The sequence below is a fragment of the Saccoglossus kowalevskii genome, chromosome 3 (genome assembly GCF_978046115.1).
Source record: "Saccoglossus kowalevskii chromosome 3, keSacKowa6.1, whole genome shotgun sequence".
In the NCBI taxonomy this organism is placed as follows: Eukaryota; Metazoa; Hemichordata; class Enteropneusta; family Harrimaniidae; genus Saccoglossus; species Saccoglossus kowalevskii.
Window position 1 is genome coordinate 24,294,729 of NC_140643.1, and position 22,728 is coordinate 24,317,456.

General features: G+C 35.6%; 1 protein-coding gene and 1 pseudogene across 1 annotated transcript; one reads left to right on the top strand and one right to left on the bottom strand.

The window, feature by feature from the left end:
• Window positions 1-892: 892 nt before the first annotated feature.
• On the bottom strand, window positions 893-3,640 carry LOC146747582 (uncharacterized; annotated as a pseudogene).
• A 3,412-nt stretch (window positions 3,641-7,052) lies between these two features.
• On the top strand, window positions 7,053-21,637 carry LOC100366580 (haloacid dehalogenase-like hydrolase domain-containing 5). Its single transcript, XM_085496954.1, has 8 exons — window positions 7,053-7,244; window positions 8,298-8,534; window positions 15,276-15,388; window positions 17,534-17,624; window positions 18,084-18,295; window positions 18,866-18,911; window positions 19,098-19,240; window positions 19,391-21,637. The coding sequence occupies exons 1-8, from the start codon at window positions 7,128-7,130 to the stop codon at window positions 19,773-19,775; spliced, it is 1,344 nt and encodes a 447-aa protein (XP_085353080.1). The 5' UTR covers window positions 7,053-7,127; the 3' UTR covers window positions 19,776-21,637.
• The last annotated feature ends 1,091 nt before the right edge of the window (window positions 21,638-22,728 follow it).

The window sequence follows — 22,728 nt, forward strand, 5'->3', positions numbered from 1 at the left end:
AAGGGGTCTATGTGCCATGAATTTATTGCTGTGAATCCTGTGCATCCAGGATATCAAATGGTCTAGCCCTAATCTAAATTGCAGTTGAGAGCAAGCATACAAATTGATATATATATATATATAGGACTTCAAGACACACAGATTCAAAACTTAGGTGAAATATATTGTCAAAGTAAGGTGTATCACTGAAAACTGAGGGGGATTATGAACACTAAGGCACAGCGCTTAATTGATGTGTGTGATAAAATGTATCATACAAACACACATTTTTTTTCATGAACTAGAAATCATTGTCAAAGAGTATTGGACATCCAGTTGAAAACAGTATTGTTTTATCAATGTATTGTATGCCATTGTTTGAGCTCCCAATCAGTATATACATTGACAATATATAGAGTATCACTACATGCTAACAATAAGTGAGTTGCCATATTAAGGATAAATTAGTCTTTGGTCACTTTATTGAATATACGTAACAGTACTCCATCAACACATCCAACAAAGTGATCAACTTTCAGAATTTATCCTTATTTTTACAGCATGAAACCCTGCTCTAACAAAATGTCTCACTATTGTTTTGAATATGCATGTCTTGAAGCACCCATATATACATATATATTAATTTGTATGCTTTCAACTGGAAGCAAACACATGAGCAAATAACATTTCCCCTCAGTTTCCAGTGAAAATTTGAGGTACATAACTATAAAGATTCTCCTCTTTCTACACTTGCAAAATAAGAGAAATTATATTATCAACATATTGATCCTCCAAATAAAAATCAGAAATCAAAAACTTGCGATTGGAGTATCTTGTATATTTTGAAGATATCTTCTCCGCTAAAGATGGTGTCCATCCTGTGACAACTGAAGGAGAAGGTGCATTACAGATGTTATTTTCAGCTTCAAAATACTGTAATAACACATCACATATTACCTGTGCTTTGTGATCATCAAAATCACTTTCATCAGCATCTGACTGTACATCAGATTCTGCTCCTGATGGCTATCAGTTTCAGCTGGCTGCTAACAGCCCGCAACAATAGGATCTGATGTACAGCCTGATGATAATGAAACTGAGAATCACAGATGGTACAGTCACACAATAGCTTGCAATTGTCACAGCACTGATGTTTAATGATTTAGTCCTTGGGAAATTCCTGACCAAAATGTGAGGCTAGTGACACTCTACGACATTCATCTGTTGTACAGTATTTCCTCATTTCCTCAGTCATGCCTTTCACATTGTGTGCTTTGTCAGATGCGTTGTAGTACAAAATAGCCTCAGATTCTTCCCCATCTCTCCCACATCTGTCAACTTCCTGAATGTATGCTAATGAACAAATGAGAATTGTATTTAACATTTAAGTAGCTTTACTACAAGTTACAAAAATAGTGCAATATGGTACTGGACTGTATTTGCTGTATTACTAGAGCATATGCATAGGTAAATGACATGGTAATATATCTCTATACAGTACAGGAAAAGTTTAGTTTATTGTACACTTCTATTGAAGATGCACTTCTCATATTGAGCAAATGCGTATTTTCATGAGTTCTCTTGGGTGACTGACATCAATTGTTATATCCATTCTATGATGTAACCTGTGGCATTTCATCATAAAATAACTTTCCTAGCCATCATCGTCATCCAATAACTACACTCATGACAGGATTACAGGATTATTGGGACTTCAGATTCTCTTGAACCAACCAATTGCTTGTGGTCATTAAATAATCAAAACAAATAAAACATTCAAAATGTTGGCAACACTTACAAGCAGTATAATAATAAGATCATGCACACAATAAAGGAACTTGGTTTTACACATTGTATGTCAAATATGTACAATGCGCTCTGAAAATTCATGAATTTTGTGCGTAACATTGCATTACTACATTTAGACTGAACTACATGCATTTTAACATACTTTCCATTGTTCTTGGTACACCAGCATGGATAATTCGCCTGACTTGTTTTGGATCTGCACCCATCCCATATGCCTCAGTTGCAAATAACAATCTGATACCACAATTCATGGTCTGCATGCCATCGATCACCTCTTTCTTCATCTGCTTAATGATAAAAGTATGATATATAAATTGTCAATATGCAAGTTGATATGAAATAGCCAAATGGCTCAAGTTAATTGTTGTGGCAAAGGTAATGTAACAGAATATCATATGATAGTTAAATGACAGAGGTGCATTTATAGTAAAAAAAATGCACAAATTATTAATATACAGAACAGTATACAACAAATTTTGATGGCTTATCTGTTCTTGTGTTGGAGATAAACATCTAATATAGCAAATACAGTTAAAGGGGCACAGTCGCTATATCTTTTATACAAATTTGGCTTAAGTGTAAAGTGAACTGCATTCACCAATTTGATAAAGAACACACACTTATCACGTGTCTGATCTTTCAGTGTGTCATTTGATGAGGCAACAGCCACATTGTTTACCTAAATGTTATAGACAAAGCTGCTTATAAACCCGGAACAAATGATTTATATATATAACAATTAACAAATAAATATTCACTTTATTTTTTTATTGGTAAAACCATCAGAGGACCAATTTGTTATTTACTATACAACAACAAAAATAACATACCATACCATACAGAATATGGAAAACAATCGTTAAACAGTAGAAGTCATATCCAAGTTAGTATTTATAGTTAACAAAATAACTTAAATTTACCTTGTTAGTGCATGAGGCATGGAATTGAGCCACCAGACCAGATATATCATCTATATCACTGTCAAAAGTTGGCATTAAGGACAATTCGTGAGCAAATCCACACCATTTAAGTGATGAGTAAACAATTGTTTGTGGAAAACATTCCTGTTTACTGCGCAATTCATCAATAAGTGGTTTGAAGATCTCCTTAAAAGACTCTTCAATTCTGTTGTTTGGAAGTCTTTTTGTCACATGGAACATTATGTTTGGTCTATCTATGCTGGCAGCGATAATAACAGGATTGGTAAGCAGAAGATGTGATGATATTTCTTGCTGTGTTCTTTTCGTACCGGTGGCCATAGGTCTTTCAGATTTCGATATTCCGGACGGAAATCACTTCCCCATTGTACTACACAGTGTGCTTCGTCAACAACAATATGAGATACCTTGTGTTGCCAAATGTCGCCACGAAATACGGCGAAGAGTTTCTTGGTCATTATGTGTTCTGGGTGAGACAGTATATACAAATACTCACAACTAATGAAACTGGACAAACTACAGTCAAACTCCGGATTTAACCGCACTGACCTTGCGCCGAGTCTACGAGACTGTTCTTCTATAATAGCATTCAATGGCGAGATCAAGATCACTGTCCTGGGACTGTGTGAAGCTGACATGTAGGGAAGGCACTCAAAAATCAGTGATTTTCCATAACCGGTAGGCAACAAGCCTATACAATCACTATCAGTGGATGCCTTCAAACAATCAACTTGCTTTGGTCTTAAATATGTGTAACATGAATGACTGTTTGCGTTTACATGTGCTAAAGCAATCTTTGTTTTCATAACAAACTCCATGTCCATGGAAGCCGCCATGTTGAATTGTCTCAGTGACGAATCAGATGTTCCGTACGTAACTACCAATAACCGCCTTGGATGTAATACCCCGTACCTGACCCTTTTCTAAAACCGCCCTCAGCGTTGAAATGGGGCAGGGAACCAGACTATGCTTCGATGTGGAACTCACTGAACAGTGAGTCGGTTTATTGCATCATGCACCTTAGAATGATTGCATCAGCCACTATGTTGAAGGGTTTTTCTTTGCGTGGCGCGAAGACCACCGCCCTTTACCTGACCCAGTTTTGGCAACAGAATTTATCTAAATGACAAAACCGTGAATTTAAAACCCACTGAATACGCCTGAAATGATAAATCAGTGAAATTAAAACCCAGTGAAAATTAGTCATTTTACAGTATTAAAAACATAATACTAAAAATAAATACATGTCATATTGCTAGTCTGAAATTTTACATTCTTTCATCCACAGTTCCTTTATAGACTATAGAGGGGCTGTGTTTTATCATATAGTACCAGATGGAGGTATAACATTGAATGGGAGCATACTATCATCGGCATTTCATAGAAACCGTGACGTTGGACGAAGTGACCGTGTTCGTGGGTTTTCACGAGCTGAACACGTGGTGAGAAATGATTTGGGACGAAGTGACCACGTGATACGAAGTATCCTTGTATGTAACGGTTTTGTTACGAATTGACTGTACCCATTGTAAGCACTTTTTTGATGTGGAACTCACTGGACAGTGAGTCGGTTGATTGCATCATAGACCTTAGGATGATTGCATCAGCAACTATGTTAAGGAGTTTTTCTTTGCCTGAGTATAAATCAGTGAATACTGTCTTTTTTCCCGAACGAATTTCAGACTTCGCAACCTGTAATGGCAATGCACTAGCATTGCATCTCCTGTTGTTTCATCAGGGATCCAGAACTGAGTTCACGGTAACTTTACCAGTCACGAATTGTGATCCCAGTGGTTTCATCAATGAAATAAAAAGGCATTAAATCTAAAGTGATTTTTTCACCAGTAAACTAGAAAGACGTTGCCAGTTATTGAACCAGTAGACTTGAATACAAAATAGAACACGCAATACGTGAGATTGCAGTGAACGGAAAATCGACTGCTATTGTCTTTTCAGATGCTATTCCAAAATAGGGTCTCTTAGATCGATCTGTTTGTGTGTCTGCGTTCGTTCCCTGTACATCTGTGTCTCGGACATGCATGGGCCAACTTTCATATTCAGACTTTTTACAGGCCTCGTGCACCTTGGTATACATATGCCCATCGACCGTTTCACGATTCGATGCAAGATGGCCAAATACAAACCATTTTTGTACTAAAATTAGTAGTACAAATTATACATTTGTATCATACGGTATTTCAGTCGTGTATGTCATTTTGTTGTTCGTATCGGTCTAAAGATGGTCGATTGACAGTTATTATGTTTTAACGAATGCTGTTTAGGAGCTGTGTCTCTGACATGCTTCGACCAATCACTTTCAAACTTTATACGTACACCATACATCATGTCACACATATGAACACGTATTTATATGACAGTCCAATTCGAGAAGGCAGACATTTTAATTTAATGTCACAATCGAGCATCTTTGCCATTCCGAAATCTTGGTCACACGTGAACAGCTATCGTTCGGACTTGATACATTGAATATACTGGGAGCTTGTTACACATTAAAATGGCCGACTGATGAGCAGATAGTAGTAGCGAGTGCTGTTCCAGAGCCATAACTTTGAATGACATTATCATACCTGGATTGATTGAAAGCAAACTTTACACATATTAACATGTATTTATTTCAAGTTCTGATTCAAAATGGCTGACTCATTTCTGAGTTCTGTTTCCCAGTAAACAACGGAGACTGTGTCAGGACATATTGAACACTGTGTTTGAAATTCTGCAAAATGATTACCAGACAGCAGGGCTTTATATCTGCCAACTTAAAAAGGCTAATATTAAAAAAACAAAAAAAACAAAAAAAAAAAACGCTAATGTGTCCAATTATTAGATAATTTGCATATATGCATATTATATTTAGCAATGTCACACATTCTTTACTTTTCTCAAATAAAATTTAAGGGCACAAAGATACCATTGTAGTAAAATTACATAGTTAACAGACTCAGTTTTGGCAACAGAATTTACTGGCATGTGTGTGCGCATATTTTAGAGCGTATGCGCTAAGCAATGACAATATGTCGTATCAAACTATGTATATTATTTATAATCGTTCCAGCGTCAGTCAACGTTTTGAGGATGTTTTTTTTGTTCACCGTCAAAATGTCAAACAATAACTTGAGCTCAAAATGTGAGCATCGATTTCCATAGACAAGTGTTGAAAGACATTTCGTTAATAAAACTGTACTTAAACATGAATACATGATTAATTACCTCCAATGACGGTTATAAGTTTGAAACTTGCATTATTCTTTTATCACAAGTCATCAGGCAAAACTTGTAATAGACATAATATTGAATGGTATCGGGCCTTAAAAGTAACAAAACATGCTATCATCGACTTGGTGTTCTATTTTATATAAAGAGACTTTGGGCGAAGTATCATGTACGAAGTGACCGTGAGTCACTTAGTGAGTTGTTGTAGGGACGGTGTGATCACGTGATACGAAATTACTTGGAACGATGTGATCACGTGGAAGGAAATGACTTGGGACGATGTGATCACGTGGTACGGAGTACGGAGTAACTGCTTTTCTGTCCACCTCACTTGAGAGCGAGTCGATTGATTGCTTCATAGACCTTAGGATGATTGCATCAGCAACTACTGTAGAATACTTTATTTTCGCTTGGAATTATTTTTCGCTAGAGGAATGTTTCAGTAAAAATAAATTACAGCAAATATACCCATTTTCCTATATTGAACATTAAAATTGTCAGTGAAAATAAACTTCATACAAAACACTCAAAAAGTTTCAGCGAAGATTAATTCCAGCTAAAATAAAGTATTTTACAGTACGTAGAAAGTGTTTTCCTTGTCTGAGTATCAACTTATAGTCTGACTTTTTTGAAATGATATTTTTTCTGCCTGCATTATATGTATTATAAAAAAACTTACTGGCATATTTTTATTTAGCTCAAAATAATACTAAGGTTGTATGAATACCATTTTTTTGTCCAGAACTATGAATATACTTTGCAGGTCCATGGCCAGAATAAAAAAAGTAGGCCTACGACTTTCCTCTAAATATACTCATAGTTTATTTAGTAGTGCCCTCGTGTTTGCCTGATAGATGCATACATGGTCTGATATGAGAATGACAATATTTTAATGTGAAAAGGTTAAACGCGTCCACGGTATTTGTAGTGTGATTATCATGTCGGAGAACGGTCTACAGTAAACACTACGATAACCCAGAATTGGGGGCATGTTTACGTGCAGTGTGGATGGACTTATTTGACACCTGTGACGTCATACAGAGAATTTAGAACATCACGTGATAGCGACTCCGTTCGCTGATTGGTCACGCCCACCTGATTCCATATTCAATCGAACGACCGGTTCTGCTTCAGCTTTGTTAGAACGCCGATTTCGCCGCAATACCGATCATGGCGAACGTTTCGTCCTGTCTCTGTCAGAAAATACTACGCCAGTGTTTACATCTAGTACGGTCAAATCACAGTCTTTCAAACCAATGTGTCACAAGAGGAAATATATGGAGAAAGGTGAGTGAACCGGGTAGCGAAGACCGTTTTGTAGTTGATGACGAAATACCCGGCTTACAGTGAATTATGCATTTGTGTACGCGTAGAGAGAAAGCATCAGCTGATCCTGTTTACCAACTCATTTTTTTCACAATCGAATTTTTCTCAATTGTCGGTAGTAGACATTTACGCACATGATTTCTGGACTGTAAAATCATTTCCGCTATATTCAAAATTCATTGTTTCTTATCACCGAATGAAAAGTGTTCTCAGTTATTGTTTAGGCGCTTGACGAGCTTTATGAGTACCAGTTCATTGTATGCTAATTTGCCCTTTGTAAAATAAAAAAGTGACAAATGACCATCGATATTATCAATGAAAATAAACTCCGACTGAAAGCACTGTGACTAGATTTACATTTCTGTCTTTCGATGTTGAAATATTGTCGATTTAACCAGCATTCGTATCGCTGGGCATAAAAGTTAATTTTTACCGGCTGACTGAATTTAGGGGCTGCTGGTGAAACAGTTCCTTTTTTAGTACTTCGATTTTTTATGCACTCGACTACTGTACAGTAAAAGAAAACGAGGCATACACTACGTCTACCCGACAGGGGCTACAACAACCAACCATGGAGGAAAATATTTTATTTTAGCTCCATGAGCCAACTACTGTATATACTTAGATCGCCAAGCCCTTGTGATCTGCCCTCTTTGTTACTGCAAATGTCGTCTTGACCTTCGGAAAGTCCTTGGTCACGTGTGTTAAAAAAAAGGTTATTGACATCCTTTGAGTTTTAGCATGAATGTGCTATTTTTTTGTTGTCTTTCACAACTTGCAAGGTCGGACACTGAAAGAGAAAAAGGAAAAATTAACAACCCTCTTGGTTTACATCTAAGATAGTTTGTGAAACACTTGCTCTGTGTGTCCACTACATGCTATTTTTGCTGAATGGATTAATCTGTGGAAATAAAATCCAGTAAAAATATACTTCATACAAAACAGTGAAATTTATTTTACAGTATATAAATAATCATAATGTTCCAAAATTGAAGACGTAATTTTTTTTTTCAGCACATAAAAAGCTATTCAACAAGTTTGGCACCACAACCAAACTTTGGTATTCTCTTTGACATTGATGGCGTTCTTGTAAGGGGAAGAAAGGTGTTACCAGAAGCTGTTGCAGCATTCCGTGATTTTTTGATTGATGCTGACAATAAATTCAGGGTACCTGTAGTTTTTGTCACAAATGCTGGAAATTCACTTCGTCAAGTTAAAGCACAACAGTTGTCATCGTATTTGGGTGTACAGGTATGAGCTTTATAATTATTAAACGTTTGTTTTCATTGAAAGTGTAATCGCTACAGTAGTATTCATATGCAAATTGTAATCGCTACAGTTGTGTTCACAGGCAAAGTGTAATCGCTACAGTTGTATTCACATGCAAAGTATAAACGCTACAGTTGTGTTCACAGGCAAAGTATAATCGCTACAGTTGTGTTCACATGCAAAGTGTAAACGCTACAGTTGTGTTCACATGCAAAGTGTAATTGCTACAGTTGTGTTCACATGCAAAGTAAGTGTAAATGCTACAGTTGTGTTCACATGCAAATTGTAATCGCTACAGTTGTGTTCACATGCAAAGTAAGTGTAAATGCTACAGTTGTGTTCACAGGCAAAGTGTAATCGCTACAGTTGTATTCACATGCAAAGTATAATCGCTACAGTTGTATTCACATGCAAAGTGAAACGCTACAGTTGTGTTCACATGCAAAGTGTAATCGCTACAGTTGTGTTCACATGCAAAGTAAGTGTAAATGCTACAGTTGTGTTCACATGCAAAGTGTAATCGCTACAGTTGTGTTCACATGCAAAGTAAGTGTAAATGCTACAGTTGTGTTCACAGGCAAAGTGTAATCGCTACAGTTGTATTCACATGCAAAGTGTAATCGCAACAGTTGTATTCACATACAAAGTGTAATCGCTACAGTTGTATTCACATGCAAAGTGTAATCGCTACAGCTGTATTCACATGCAAAGTGTAATCGTGGTCTTTGCAATTAGAGGGAATGTACCATGATGTTGACATTAGCTACACAACTGCTATCGTAAATCACACTGTGCAGCTTTAGCCAAGGTGCAACATCAGAATATGATACTCACCTCATTAACCACATCAGGTAGAGCCTGATGACATGATAGTTCATGACATAATTGTGCATCAGAATGGTCATTTTAATGTCATGTGGTATGTATTGAATTATTAATAAGCATATAACAAACCATGCAATGGATTGTTATTTACATGAGTGATTACGTTCACCCCATATTCTTCTTCCCACTAGTTGCGTTTACGCACAGCTCCTTAGCACGGGCTAAGAGGTCAAATTCCTTAGCCCGTGCTAAGAAAACGTGCGTGAACGCTTAGCACGGGCTAAGGAATGCTAAGTACGGATTAAATCTGATCCGAATTTAAGATGCGGTCTAGACCTTAGCACGGGCTAATGAAGTATGCGCGAACGCTTAGCCCAGGGCTAAGCGCCCTCTGCGGCGACCTTTGGGTGTGAAAATTGTCCCATGTTCGTATAACAACTCTATTCCACCAGTCATTACTGTGCGCTTACTTCCACACTAATTGGGTCACTGTAGTAGAGCGTACAGCAGCTCCAATCGTAGACAAAATAACTTTGGTTCGCTGTCTACGACATGCATTAATAAAACGCTGTATTCTGTTACGCCCGTTGTATACTGTTTATGTGCATCCAAATAAGTGGTCCGTCTTCTCTTGCGTTCCTGTGCACGTCGCTTCAAAATTAGAACGAAACATGCCAGCAGCAGAAATAGAACCTCGCGCGTGTCATCCATTTTTCGTTCGTAAATAGCGGCTTACCAAAGGTCACCGACTAATGGCAGCCCTTAGCCCGTGCTAACAACTGGCCCTCCCTGTACATGGACGCAATTGGATCTAGTCGAAATGCAAATATGCTAGATAAGCCTAAATCAGCTTAAATCTTAGCCTGTACTTCGTGTAACGTGAACACACAACTACTATTAGAGTGACCCCCACTTTAGTACAGAAAGAGGTCTTATTTACATTGTCTATTTGGCACACAAAACAGCTTGTGCAATCCCTGTACATAAACTAAACTCTGTTCAGTGACGTGCACAAGCAATGGAACTGCTTGCTATATCTTTCAATTAGTTTGGTTATTGTTGTTGTATAACTTAAATCAGAAATTCAATCTCGGGGTTACTGGTTTACAGATGACACCTTAGTGTTGAGTCAACTGTAGGCAACAATGCTATGCTCATTGACACTTGTAAATCTACTACTGGGGGGGGGGGGGTATTCTCATCAGCCTTGCCAATTCACATTTACAATTCTCAATCCATGGACAAATTACCGGATGAATATAGCGTGGTGTCTTTAGATAGGCCGGTATACAAAGGTGATGCATATTGTTAGTGTCAGTATACATGAATATACAGTACATGGGTTTAGTGATTGTATTCGGTGTTTGTTTTGATATGATGTTTTGCTGTATTCCACATTCTCAGCTGTGCGTAAGTGTAGCAGGCTGTCTCTTGTATATTTGTACTAATACTGTAAATGCATTAATTATTTGCTAGGTTTAAAAATCACTATTTTTGCCAATAAGTGAAATTTGCTAAATTTAAATCAATGTGAACATTTAAAATAACAATAAAATTTGTTGTTTCTATGTCAGTTTTGTGAACATAAAACCCAGTGAAATTGTTCAAAACATCAAAATAGTGAAATTAAATGCCATTGAAAATAAATTGTTTTACAGTACTTCCAAGGACATCCAGATTGTAAACAGCACAGTTGTTGGCAACTTTCCTTTTTCAGGAATCAGATACATGTTTGCAAAAAATCATTTTTGGATAATTTAATTAAAAATCGATCAATAAATAACAATAATAACTGGCCTGCTTTCTTGATAATTTAAAGACTTGTTCATTATTTAATTATTGTTAATTATATCGCTTATTATCAAAATTATCATCAGATTATAGAAAAAAAAGTGCAACTTACAAAACCATCTACCGGGGTAATATCATGTTCTCGCTTATTCATTAGATGTTATTGTAATTTATTGTTGAATCATTCGTAAAGCGAAAAAAAATTTAAAGCAAATTACAGTACATCTATTATATTCTAATATCGATATATATTAAAGATAATATTATCTGATAATGCATATAATGCCAAATGTTGCACCTCCCTCTAGGTTTGTGACTCATTTTTTTTTTGGCAGACTTCACAAGTTCATGATACGATATTACTTATGACAGTAACTAGAAAGTCAAGAATTAGGTCCAAACTTGATGAAAGTTGATTTTGATTGCGATCTAATTTGAAACTGGCATCTCCTTTTGAAAAAAATGTTTATTTCTAGTTGCGTACATATTCACTGTACTTTGAATGGGTTCCCTCAAATTTGCTGACCAACAATATCTTTTTTTATTTGCATCATGTGATTCAGTGTTGACCTGACCTGACAATAGTTTATTTTGAATTATTTTTTGTTTACACATTGACCCAAATTCAACCTACATACCTATATATAACTACTCTTTATTTGTAATAGTAGTTTATAAATAAATAAACGCTGCTCGGACTGATAAATATGATATATAGAAGATAACATTTGGTAATCGTAGTCCTAAATAACTATTAAAAATAGCTAGACGTTTCGAGCAATGGTCGAAACGTCTAGCTATTTTTAATAGTTATTTAGGACTACGATTACCAAATATTATCTTCTATACTCTTTATTTGACCTGCCACTGATAAATGTAATTTGTAATCTTGTATCTCAAGGTGCATCTGCTGTGTGTTGACACGAAACAGCCTTGCCCTATATCTATCAGTGTCAAGCTCATCGTCAAGTTTTACTGTGCTTAGCTACTTAATAGCCATGCTTGAACTTTGAGAAAACATCAAGATCATTGTTATTTTTATTGTTACAAAATACAAATGCAAATTATATATTTCTATGAAAATGAGGTGCCATGTTTGGGTGTAAACTTCAAAAGAAAAGTTCCTATGGTATATCTGGAAAACTGTTATCTTCCTGTTCATCTCCCTTGTAAAATTGCCAGTGCTGTTTATTTTGACTACAGCACTTAGAATCCCAACAAGCTGAATCACCTAGACACAACAGTTTTCAAATCGCATTTATTGATTTGGATTCGAAACAAAGTCAGATCTTGAGTGTATAATTGCATGAAATATAAAAACTATGAAGATGGGAGTTTTCCTGATCAGTTTATTATGGCGTCCCATTGTAAATTTTTGTTTATTATTCCGCTAACAACAAAAAATCTAAGCGAGTCTGTTTGTCTATACATCATGTAAAATAGTTTTAGATATGCGTGTAAAATTTAGATTGTTGTGAAACAATGTGATTTTGTCACCTTTCACTTTACATGGTGAACTATTTTTAGCTCCGCTGTCGACTTTGTCGAGCGGAGCTTATCATATGAGTGATTGTCCGTCGTCCGTGTCAATGTTTTACTTTTTCGACTTCTTCTTGAAAACTACAAGCCTGAATGCTTTGATACTTGATGTATATGTACCTTGGGTAGACCTCTCTCAGATTTGTTCATTTCATGATCATATCTTCAATTCTCAAATTTTGGTGAATATTTTTGTCATTTTTGGTAAAAAGTGATATTTTCGACTTCTTGTTAAAAAACGCAAGTCCAATTGCTTTGATATTACATATATAGGTACTACATGTGAACCTCTTCCAGATTTGTTCATTTTGTAATCATATCTTCAATTCTCTAATTTTGGTGAATATTTTTGTCATTTTTGGTAAAAAGTGATATTTTCGACTTCTTGTTAAAAACCGCAAGTCCAATTGCTTTGATATTACATATATAGGTACTACATGTGGACCTATCTGAGATTTGTTCATTTTCTAATGATATCTTTAATTCTCTAATTTTGGTGAATATTTTTGTCATTTTTAGTAAAAAGTGATATTTTTGACTTCTTGTTAAAAACCAGAAGTCCAATTGCTTTGATATTACATATATATGTACTACATGTGGACCACTCTCAAATTTGTTTATTTCATGATGATATCTTCAATTCTCTAATTTTGATGAATATTTTTGTAATTTTTGGTAAAAAGTGATATTTTCGACTTCTTGTTAAAAACCACAATCATTTATAGTGAAAAATGATATTTTTGAAAACAGCAAGTCCCATAGCATTGATACTATGCATATTGTTCATTTTCTAATGATATCTACTGTTCTTTAATTGAAATGTGCATTGCTAACAGCGGAGATATCTCAGCCGAGAGGCTGCTTGTTTTGTGTTTTTCATGTTTGTCTTGTGTATCTATTGACATGCATTCTTACGTGAAGAATGTAAAAAGTTGCAGCATGAGGCCTTTTAATCATTTTGACTGCTGTACAAAGTTGGGACTGACCGATAATTTTTGTGATTTTGAACAAAATGTTGTTTAACTTTATTTGATTCTCAAGATATTATTAGCGGCATAACTCAAGACTTTAGTGTTCATTGCAGCAATCAATAGTTCAAATTTACCATATTTGTGAAAAGTTAGTCACAAAATTTTGTCTTGATTACTGTAATCTATTTGTATGGAGCAAAAAAGAACTGTTGGCATGGGTTAAATGATTACAATTTGTGAACCTCCAGCTGGTGCATGGTATTGTCTGATATGTTATTATGAAGCTGTTTGACATGATTTCAATGGTTTTTCAGTGTATAACTTGTTGTGACAATGAATTCACATTTAAAAATAAAATAAAATTTACATTTGCTGGTAAACACCTCACTACATGTGAGGTTTCTAAAAGCTACAAATATTTTGAAGTATTCAATGATGATTCCAGTGTAGATATACATGATATTGTATTTGCACGTCAAGCTGTCCTGTACTGTGACAATATCGATAATATGAGATTTTCGACATTCCAACAAAATTTCATAACAGTGTAGTAAGTGTATTTGCTAATTGTGTGACATGAATGTAACTTATTACAAGTCGCATGAAAATAGAAATTAAAAAAAGACTCATCATCACAAACTGAACAATGGGTAAAAGTGATATACTTTGTTGAGTGTAATCGATAAGAGTCTCATTATTTTTGAGGCAAAATGTATCTTGTTATTTTTCAAAAATAATTGGAGGATTTGAAAGTATTGCCGCATTATACACCCCCTCAACACTTGCACTTGGTGACTTTTTATTTGGTTATATTAATCGGGATAAAAATAGTAACAGAATATTGATTAGTAATATCCTGGCAACATCTGTACAGTAAGCGATTAAAAACTCTGCTCCATTTTCAGACAAGTTGGAGGGCCTTGTTTGTGCAGAACATAACCTCTAACTCATTTTTTTTTTACACGGAAATGCTATATTTTATAATCAATCATATAATAACTGTTATATTAAATAAACAACTAATATTCATTCAACTCCAAAGTCCAAACACTCAGAGAGACTTCTTTGATATCGTCACATTTTTGTGTTGGACCATATAATGTATTTTATCTACCGGGTATGTAAGGACATGTGCTTACATATCAGGTAACTTAGAGGCATTTCAATGGTTTTATTCAAGATGTGCCTCTAATATGATAGTCATTATCATAGTGTTTAATTTCTATAGGTGATTTCCTGTGCACTGTGAGATCACGCGTACTGTGAGATCACGCGTAATGCTTGAAAGACAAACACACTGCAAAAGTCAAGCGATTATGAACTTCAGTATTTTTTTTTAATACTTCAAAGTTAAATTGTCTATCTTTCAGAGAGGAACATGGCATTGCAATACCCTTACTTCATTAAAAAAAAAAAATTGATTACTGTTTGTTAAATCTTGCATGTTTTGACACCATTATGACGCTATGTCCTGCATTTACATTCAACTTCACACATAAAATGATATCTTGCAGTGAACAAAAAATGGTCTATTTGCTCTCATACCCTCATATTTGCAGAACATTAATTCTTGATTTCTCTACATTTGTTCTTATAGATTTCTGCAGAACAAGTTATCATGTCTCATAGTCCATTGAAGATGTTTCAGCAGTTCCAGGATAAACATGTACTTGTGTCTGGGCAGGGCCCGGTCAAAGATATTGGTAAATTGTATCCTTTTAAATACATGCAAGTACATGCGAAACGTCATCTTCAAAGCAGTTACTTTCTTTACAGCATTAGAACGCCACAGTTATCGCGTCGCATCGCTTCACATCATGTTGTGTTCAATACAGGTCCAATGTGTCTTGCACAACTTGTTTAAATTATATTGGTTGTTTATATGTACACAATGCAATTTGAAAGCTCCATGTTACAATGGCTGCGTGATATTGTCTTATTAGACGTACATACCTGGGGTGTATACTTGAATAAATAAAATGACAGGTGTACATTTTATTTAATTTTGATTTGTTATTACACTCATGAAACTGGGAGGATTATGGCCGACTAGCAGCCATTTCCATAACCGCTTTAGAGCCTACAAACGCAAGTTGATCAAAGAAGATAGACGACTGCCACAGTCATTGTACATTTAAATACAGTGGCCCCTCGCTAAGTCGCGCCTCGGTAAGTCGCGATTCGGCTAAGTCGCGAGTACTTGGATGGCTCCCAAAATTTCTATTGTGTTTTGACAGCAATTTTGAAGTACAAAGACAAATGTTTCGTGGCATAGTGTTTTTAACTAACCGTTAAAGAGACAACTTAACACCCACTGTCCGTCAATTGCTGAGACGCAATGAGCAACAGTGGCCTTACTCAAGGTGTCAACAGGGGTGTCGAGTAGTGACCGTACGTACTTCTTGGCCGGTCTCATTTTGGTATACCTCTACAAAAACTCGCTACAATGAGTTGAATTCATAGAATTCTGATCTCTATTTCTCAATTGAGCAGCATGTCAAAGCGAAAGCTATACAGCCTGTTCATACGCCATAAACTCACGGCGATCGACCGTGTCAAACCAAGTTAAGGGTTGCACGTGGTTGAGCCCACTATTCGTGGGTGGGTAAAAAATGAAAAGTAAATTTGTTTTCAAAGTTGACCAAGAGGCGGGACTGAACAGAAAAACAAGCGAAAGTGTCCGACAATGATGACACCGATAAAGCTGTTTACGTTTCTTTAAGAACGGTCTGCCGGAACTCCACTATCTGGTCCCATCACCCAATGCAAAGCATACAACTCAGATATGACGACTTTGAATTTAAGGCCAGTTCAGGGTGGTTCTTGCGATGGCAAAGAAGACACGCTATCGACACACGCAGTCTCAATCCAAGGCGAAGCTCGATCTGGGAACATTGACGCTGTCGGAACTTTTCCCGAAAAACTGAGAGAAATTATCTATGAAGGTGGTTATTTTGACGAACATGTTTATAATTGCGATGAAACTGGTTTATTTTGGAAGCTGTTACTGTCGAAGTCGCAGTCGCAAGCAACAGCAAGCGGCCCACATAATATCAGACACAAACAAAATAATCAACGCAATGTTTACAGCAAACATAATCATGACTTTATTTGAATACTGCCTGACACATGTGATGATACATCAATTAACTAAACCGAGGGTTTATATGTGCTTTTTATATGTTTTTCAATGCACGACTTTCCTCTTTCACGACGTCCCTCGGTAAGTCGCGGCCCTCGATAAGTCGCGGTTTTTGCTTGGATCCCAACACCCGCGACTTAGCGAGGGGCCACTGTAACACATGTTGTGAAAGTAATATCACAATTTGTTGCCATCCCAAGGGAACCAAAGGCATCAATATTATGGTTATGACTAACAGCCTGAGCTATACATTGCCATACATACATTGTTTGCTGAAAAAAACTGTGAAATACACACAGTAAATGTTACTTTCAGTTGATGTGACGTTTCAGTGGCGACTTCATTGTACATATTTGCTTAAAAAGCTGAGTATCTTACTTAATATCCATTTTGGCATATTTGCTGTCTATTTCAGATGGCTAAAATTTCTTCAAAATCTTTAAAGCAACCCTGAAAGCAACAGCAGCCAGGGCAGCACAGCGAACAACAATTTGTTATACGCAGTAACGCTGTGCAGTAGTTTCTGTGACGTTGTTCTTGTGATATATCATATAATATCCACTTGGCGGGCAATATACCATGTAATATTCATTTTTATCAAATGTCATGTGACAATCTCAACCAATCATAGCATGCATAACAACAGTGAGATGTGATAATCATCAGTCTGGCTGGAAATATTCTTTGATATTTACCTTAATATATTGCCACAGCTTAGGTTTTTCAAATATTACAACAGTTGATCAGTTCCGCGCACATTTTCCACTTCTCGATATGGTGGACCACAAAAGAAGGAAATCACCGGTAAGCATCTTCAACTTCTCTCTTAGTATCTTCATTGAGGCAAGCTGTGAGTCACTCTTCAGTTCTCTAAATGGCTATTTAACTTGTCCTGGACTACCGATGCATTACTACAGTTGTACTCTTTGTGTCTAGCTTTGGGAAAGTGATGTTCATTCCTTGTACCTGCACTTGTGTGTTATTTTCCATGCTAAACTAATGTGCAAATGTATGCATAAGCAATACTTTATTTTCACTGGAATTAATTTTCGCTGAAAAGGCTTTTTGGGCGTTTTGTGTAGAATTTATTTTCACTGATTTTTGATGAGTTTAATGTGAAATATAGGAAAAAAAGTATATTCGCTGGATTTTATTTTCACGGAATCATCCCTTCAGTGAAAATAGCGAAAATAAATTCCAAGCGAAAATAAAGTATTCTACGGTATATTGTAACATGTAATGGATTTTTTTTTACTGTTATAGCCCTGTGCATTTGAGCCTTATTTTCCAAAGGTTGATGCATTGGTACTATTTGGTGAACCTGTGAGGTGGGAAACAAGTCTACAACTGATATTAGACTGTTTATTAACTAACGGTCAGCCCTCTACATCTCCTAGTATTATACCTTATCCACATTTACCTATCTTAGCTTGCAACATGGATCTCCTATGGATGGCTGAAGCACCCATGCCCAGGTAGGTAGACAATGCTTTATTCAAATTTTCAATTTGATGAACTGGAAACAAAAAATTGTATGTCTTTTGTATGTTTTTCATATAAAGCTACCAATAGTTTTGAAAATAAAATTACCAGAATATTTCATTGAACCTCATTTTATTAACATTTTGCTAGTTATTGCTAGTTAACCATAAATTTGATTTGTGATCATTCTAAATCCTCTTGAAATATTATGATTATGGTAAAATTTCTTTAATAGAAGTGCACATATATAAAATGTCTTATTTTGACCATTACTTAGCTCATTTTTATACATGCTCTTAAAATGGAGCAAATTTTGACCACATCAGAGCTATAAGTACTTTTAAGTCAATTTCAGGCATTTTATCCTAATTTTTATTTTATTTCATTATTATGAAATTTGGACCCTTAAAATACCCAAGTTCTGGCCCTGCCATATATACACATCCCTTGTGAATTGCATGTTATTTTTAGAAAAAATATGATGAGTATTATTGAAATTTTTTGTTGGAGTCCTATGATTGTCTTGTTTCAACATTTGATTATTGAAGTTTTATTCCAAACAGACTTGGACATGGCTCATTCCTACTCTGCCTTGAAAGCCTCTATCAGGTAAGACCTAGATAATGCCTGCTTGAGCACAGTCCCAGAGGGACTGTGGCTTTAGTGACATTGTTGATATTGACCGTTTTTCCCTTCATTACATATTGAATAAAATAATGTTGAGAAAATTGTCTTGAAGTACAAGAAGAAACAAAAAAGTGGTATTTGTAACAACTTTTGTATATTTTATTATAGAAAATTACAGGTCGGCCGCTGAAATACACTGTTATAACTGGCAAACCTAGCGAGATCACCTACCATCATGCTGAACACGTCGCCACCCAGATAGCTAGCTCCATGGGGCTTGAAAGTACTCCCAGAACACTGTATGCAATTGGGTGAGTCTTCAACTTGCTATTGTAAAAAGCAAAATTATTTGCATTGATTACATGCACTTGCTTGTTAGTGTATACATGGGTGCATATTTGAATATCTGTTAATAATGTGAGGATTATTTTTTTAACTGGCTTTATATCGTTATGTTTCAGAGATAACCCAATGACAGATATTTATGGTGCTAATTTATACAACCGCTACCTGGCTAGTAAACCAATCAATGTCCTCAAAACAGGATTGAAGACCAAACTGACAGCATCACAGGGCAAGAAACCGACAACAGTTACAACATCACTTGCCACTCATCACCCAGGTGAAGTACCGGCGGATCACCTACTGGAGAAGTGTGCTGAGACCATGGAATCGGTGCTTGTGTGTACCGGTGTTTATTGCGAAACACGCCACAAACACATGGTGGGCGTAGATCACGGACATCGGGACTATTCCTACGATGTCGAGTTGGCTCGGCCTTCTCTCACAGTGGACAATGTTTATCAAGCTATTGAAAGCATATACGAAAGAGAAGGGTTTAAATAGATTTTCTTGGCAGATTTATTTTATTTGATTTGATTCATTTGATAACACAGATGCAATCTTTTTAAAAAAAAAAAAAATATTTTAACTTAAACGACGGAAGGGTTTTATGTAAATTTTATTTTTAAGTTCTACCAGTTTGCCAGGGCGGATGCCTGCTATTATCTATCATGCGTTGTTTGTTTGTAAAGGAGGGTAAACAGAATTAAGCTTGCACTGTGTGTGAAATCTGATTTGCTGAATTGTAAGGGCATTTTTTTTAGTACCTACATGCACATGGTTTTATCAGAAATTCTGTTACAGTTGCAGGCTTGGGGGAGGGAAGAGAGAGGGAGTGGTTAATGAGTAAAGTATGGTGCTCTGTTAGTTATTCTAATTATGTTTTGAAATTTTGCAATCAAGTTCAAATCTCGGGGTATGTTAATTAAATACCTTAAAAAAACTAAATTGTGTATAAGGTTAATCCCAGAGGTGTATGGAATATCAACTTTATTTAAAGCGAAGGACTTGTCACCTGCACATGTGGCAAGCAGTCATGATGTGTCGTCGTTTACAAACAAATTTACCCATGAGTCTTTGCGCTTTTAGCGTGTGTTATTGTCATTTGGGGCTCAATTTCCGCGCATGTGCAGGTGTGACCCTTTCTCTTGAAATGATTTATTTCATTACTCTTTGGTGTAAATCACATTTTGTGCAATGGAACGTTTGTGGTGGAAGACCCATTTGACCCTTCGTTGGTGGTTTTGTGATTATAGCAGGTGTTTACCCACACTGTTGATCAGACCAGTACTAGAATAAAAAACAAACTATCATCTTCTGGTAAAGTTTAGATAAATTGCCCGACTGGAGTGTGTTTTGGATCACAATACTTCAAACTTTCTAACATTGTTTTCCATCTGTCTATTTATTATGTGATTTGACCAACATTTGCAAGGTGCTGGCTTGCCTTGCACAAAGAGGGCAGGCTCTACTCAATTGCTCGATGATAAAATGAAGTAAAGTTGTTCCCAAAATACACCAGCATGTGAATTGCAAATCATGGTTAAAAGTTAAGATGTCCAGCAAGTCCAATTTAATAATTCTGAAATATACTTGAATTTTGTGAAAATCAGTAATCATAGGCAATATTCAGTGATATATCTTGAATTGAAAGATTGTTTTTTTTTTTTATACATAATTAAAAAACTAGTTTAACTACGCTTCTCCTTGTAAAAACCAAAGAAAAATGTTTCCGGTCCTGAAATATTTAAAAAAAAAAAAAAAAAAGTTGTGTGCTTTTATTTTTCCATTAACAACCCTGATAAAAAGTATGAAATTGTATATATCTTCCTAACTGACCAGAAACAAATGTTTTGGCCTGTCAAATTACATATACATGGACTTATTTCAGTGGGGGAATATTCATTTTAAGTTTATGCATTCCAGTGATAAAAAAAAAAATAGTTCCCTTTTGTGAATTTGTATGGGGGGAAATTTTATGATGTAATATTATAAACATTTTTCAGAACATTTCAGGTGAAAAGTGCAACAAATACATTATCTGAAATAGATGTCTTTTTTTCAAGTCAGGTATACCTGTTTATCTGTTCTTCACAGTTGAAGGCGCTTTCTTTGTTAAAAAATGTACAGGAGTAATAATAATTATAGTTTAAAATTTTCTTTCATTCTTTTGGGGGACATTGTTATGCATTGTTACAGTATAGTTTACACATAAAATTTATTGTAGAGTCACTGTTGTATATAAATATATATCTGAAATTTTGAGCTGGGTGAATTATTTGTATTTTATGTTTCTGTGAGAAGTCAAGCATTAGTTGCTGTGGTTTGCAGGTTGCAATAAATTAACTTCAAGTATTTCACTATTACTACCGTATGTTGTCTTGTGTGTAATATAATGTACCGTTTTGTGATCTACACTATTAAAGTTTATAACACTCAGAAAAATCTTATTAAAACTAAAGGAATACATTTGACTGTACATCCCTGGTTTGTAGTCTGATTTTTTCCTGGGCAATATGTTTAATTAAAATCTGATTTTTTTTGAGATATCAGAAATTTACTAATTTATGCAAATTAGGTAATCATTATAGGTGGCAGTGGTGTGTTCAAGCCTAAATTCTTCGCTCCCCAGGATTCATTGAAATGCAATAATTGGTTTTCTAGAAAAATCTGAAAATTGGCTAATTATGGCTACTGCAATAATTTATTATAGAAAAGCTAATTATCATGCAAATTAGTTAAAGTGCGGTGGTCGTCGCGCAGTGTGTGCTCGAATTTCATGTAAATAAACAATGTATTTTACATGCGTTGTATACGTAGCTATGAGTCCCATATCGAACAGGACGCGACGCGACGACTGCCGCTTTGAATATGTATGGGATTTTAACCCCAAACTAATTAGGTGTGTGTATTGTTTTCTGGCACCTATTTCATCAAACCAGGGGGGTCGATGATCAAACTTAATTGAAATTTAATGATATGTCTCTGAAACACAAACTATTATGCAAATCAGGTAGTTAAAATGCACAGATTCAAATCTAAAACTAATCAGGTCTTCAAATTGTCCAAGAGCATTTATGTACTTAATTTCATTGAAATGCAATGGTTAGTATTTAAATAACTATTATGCATATAAGGTAATTAATATGCACAGTCAGGTCTTCACATTATGATTTAGTGAAATGCAATGAGTGGTTCCTGAGATAATAGTAGAACAGACATACTTTATACAGACATGCATACATACAGACAGGGTAACTGCATAGACTCCATTAGAAAAAATTGCTATCTCAACTGAAGTCCAAAAAAAAACTTCTTATGGCAAAACAAATAATGTTCCGACACGCTCTAGGGAAATTATCCATGCAACAATATTGTGAAAATTGTGCAATTACTTTCTGTTCCTTCTGCTTAGATTACAAATGGGTCACCCCTAAGTAGGGGGGGGGGGGCAAGG

Excerpts from the sequence above, each read along its gene's own strand:
- LOC100366580 (XM_085496954.1), top strand. The coding sequence starts at position 7,128 with ATGGCGAACGTTTCGTCCTGTCTCTGTCAGAAAATACTACGCCAGTGT. Across the intron at positions 8,535-15,275 it reads CATCGTATTTGGGTGTACAG|ATTTCTGCAGAACAAGTTAT; the intron begins GTATGAGCTTTA and ends TTGTTCTTATAG. Across the intron at positions 18,296-18,865 it reads GCTGAAGCACCCATGCCCAG|ACTTGGACATGGCTCATTCC; the intron begins GTAGGTAGACAA and ends TATTCCAAACAG.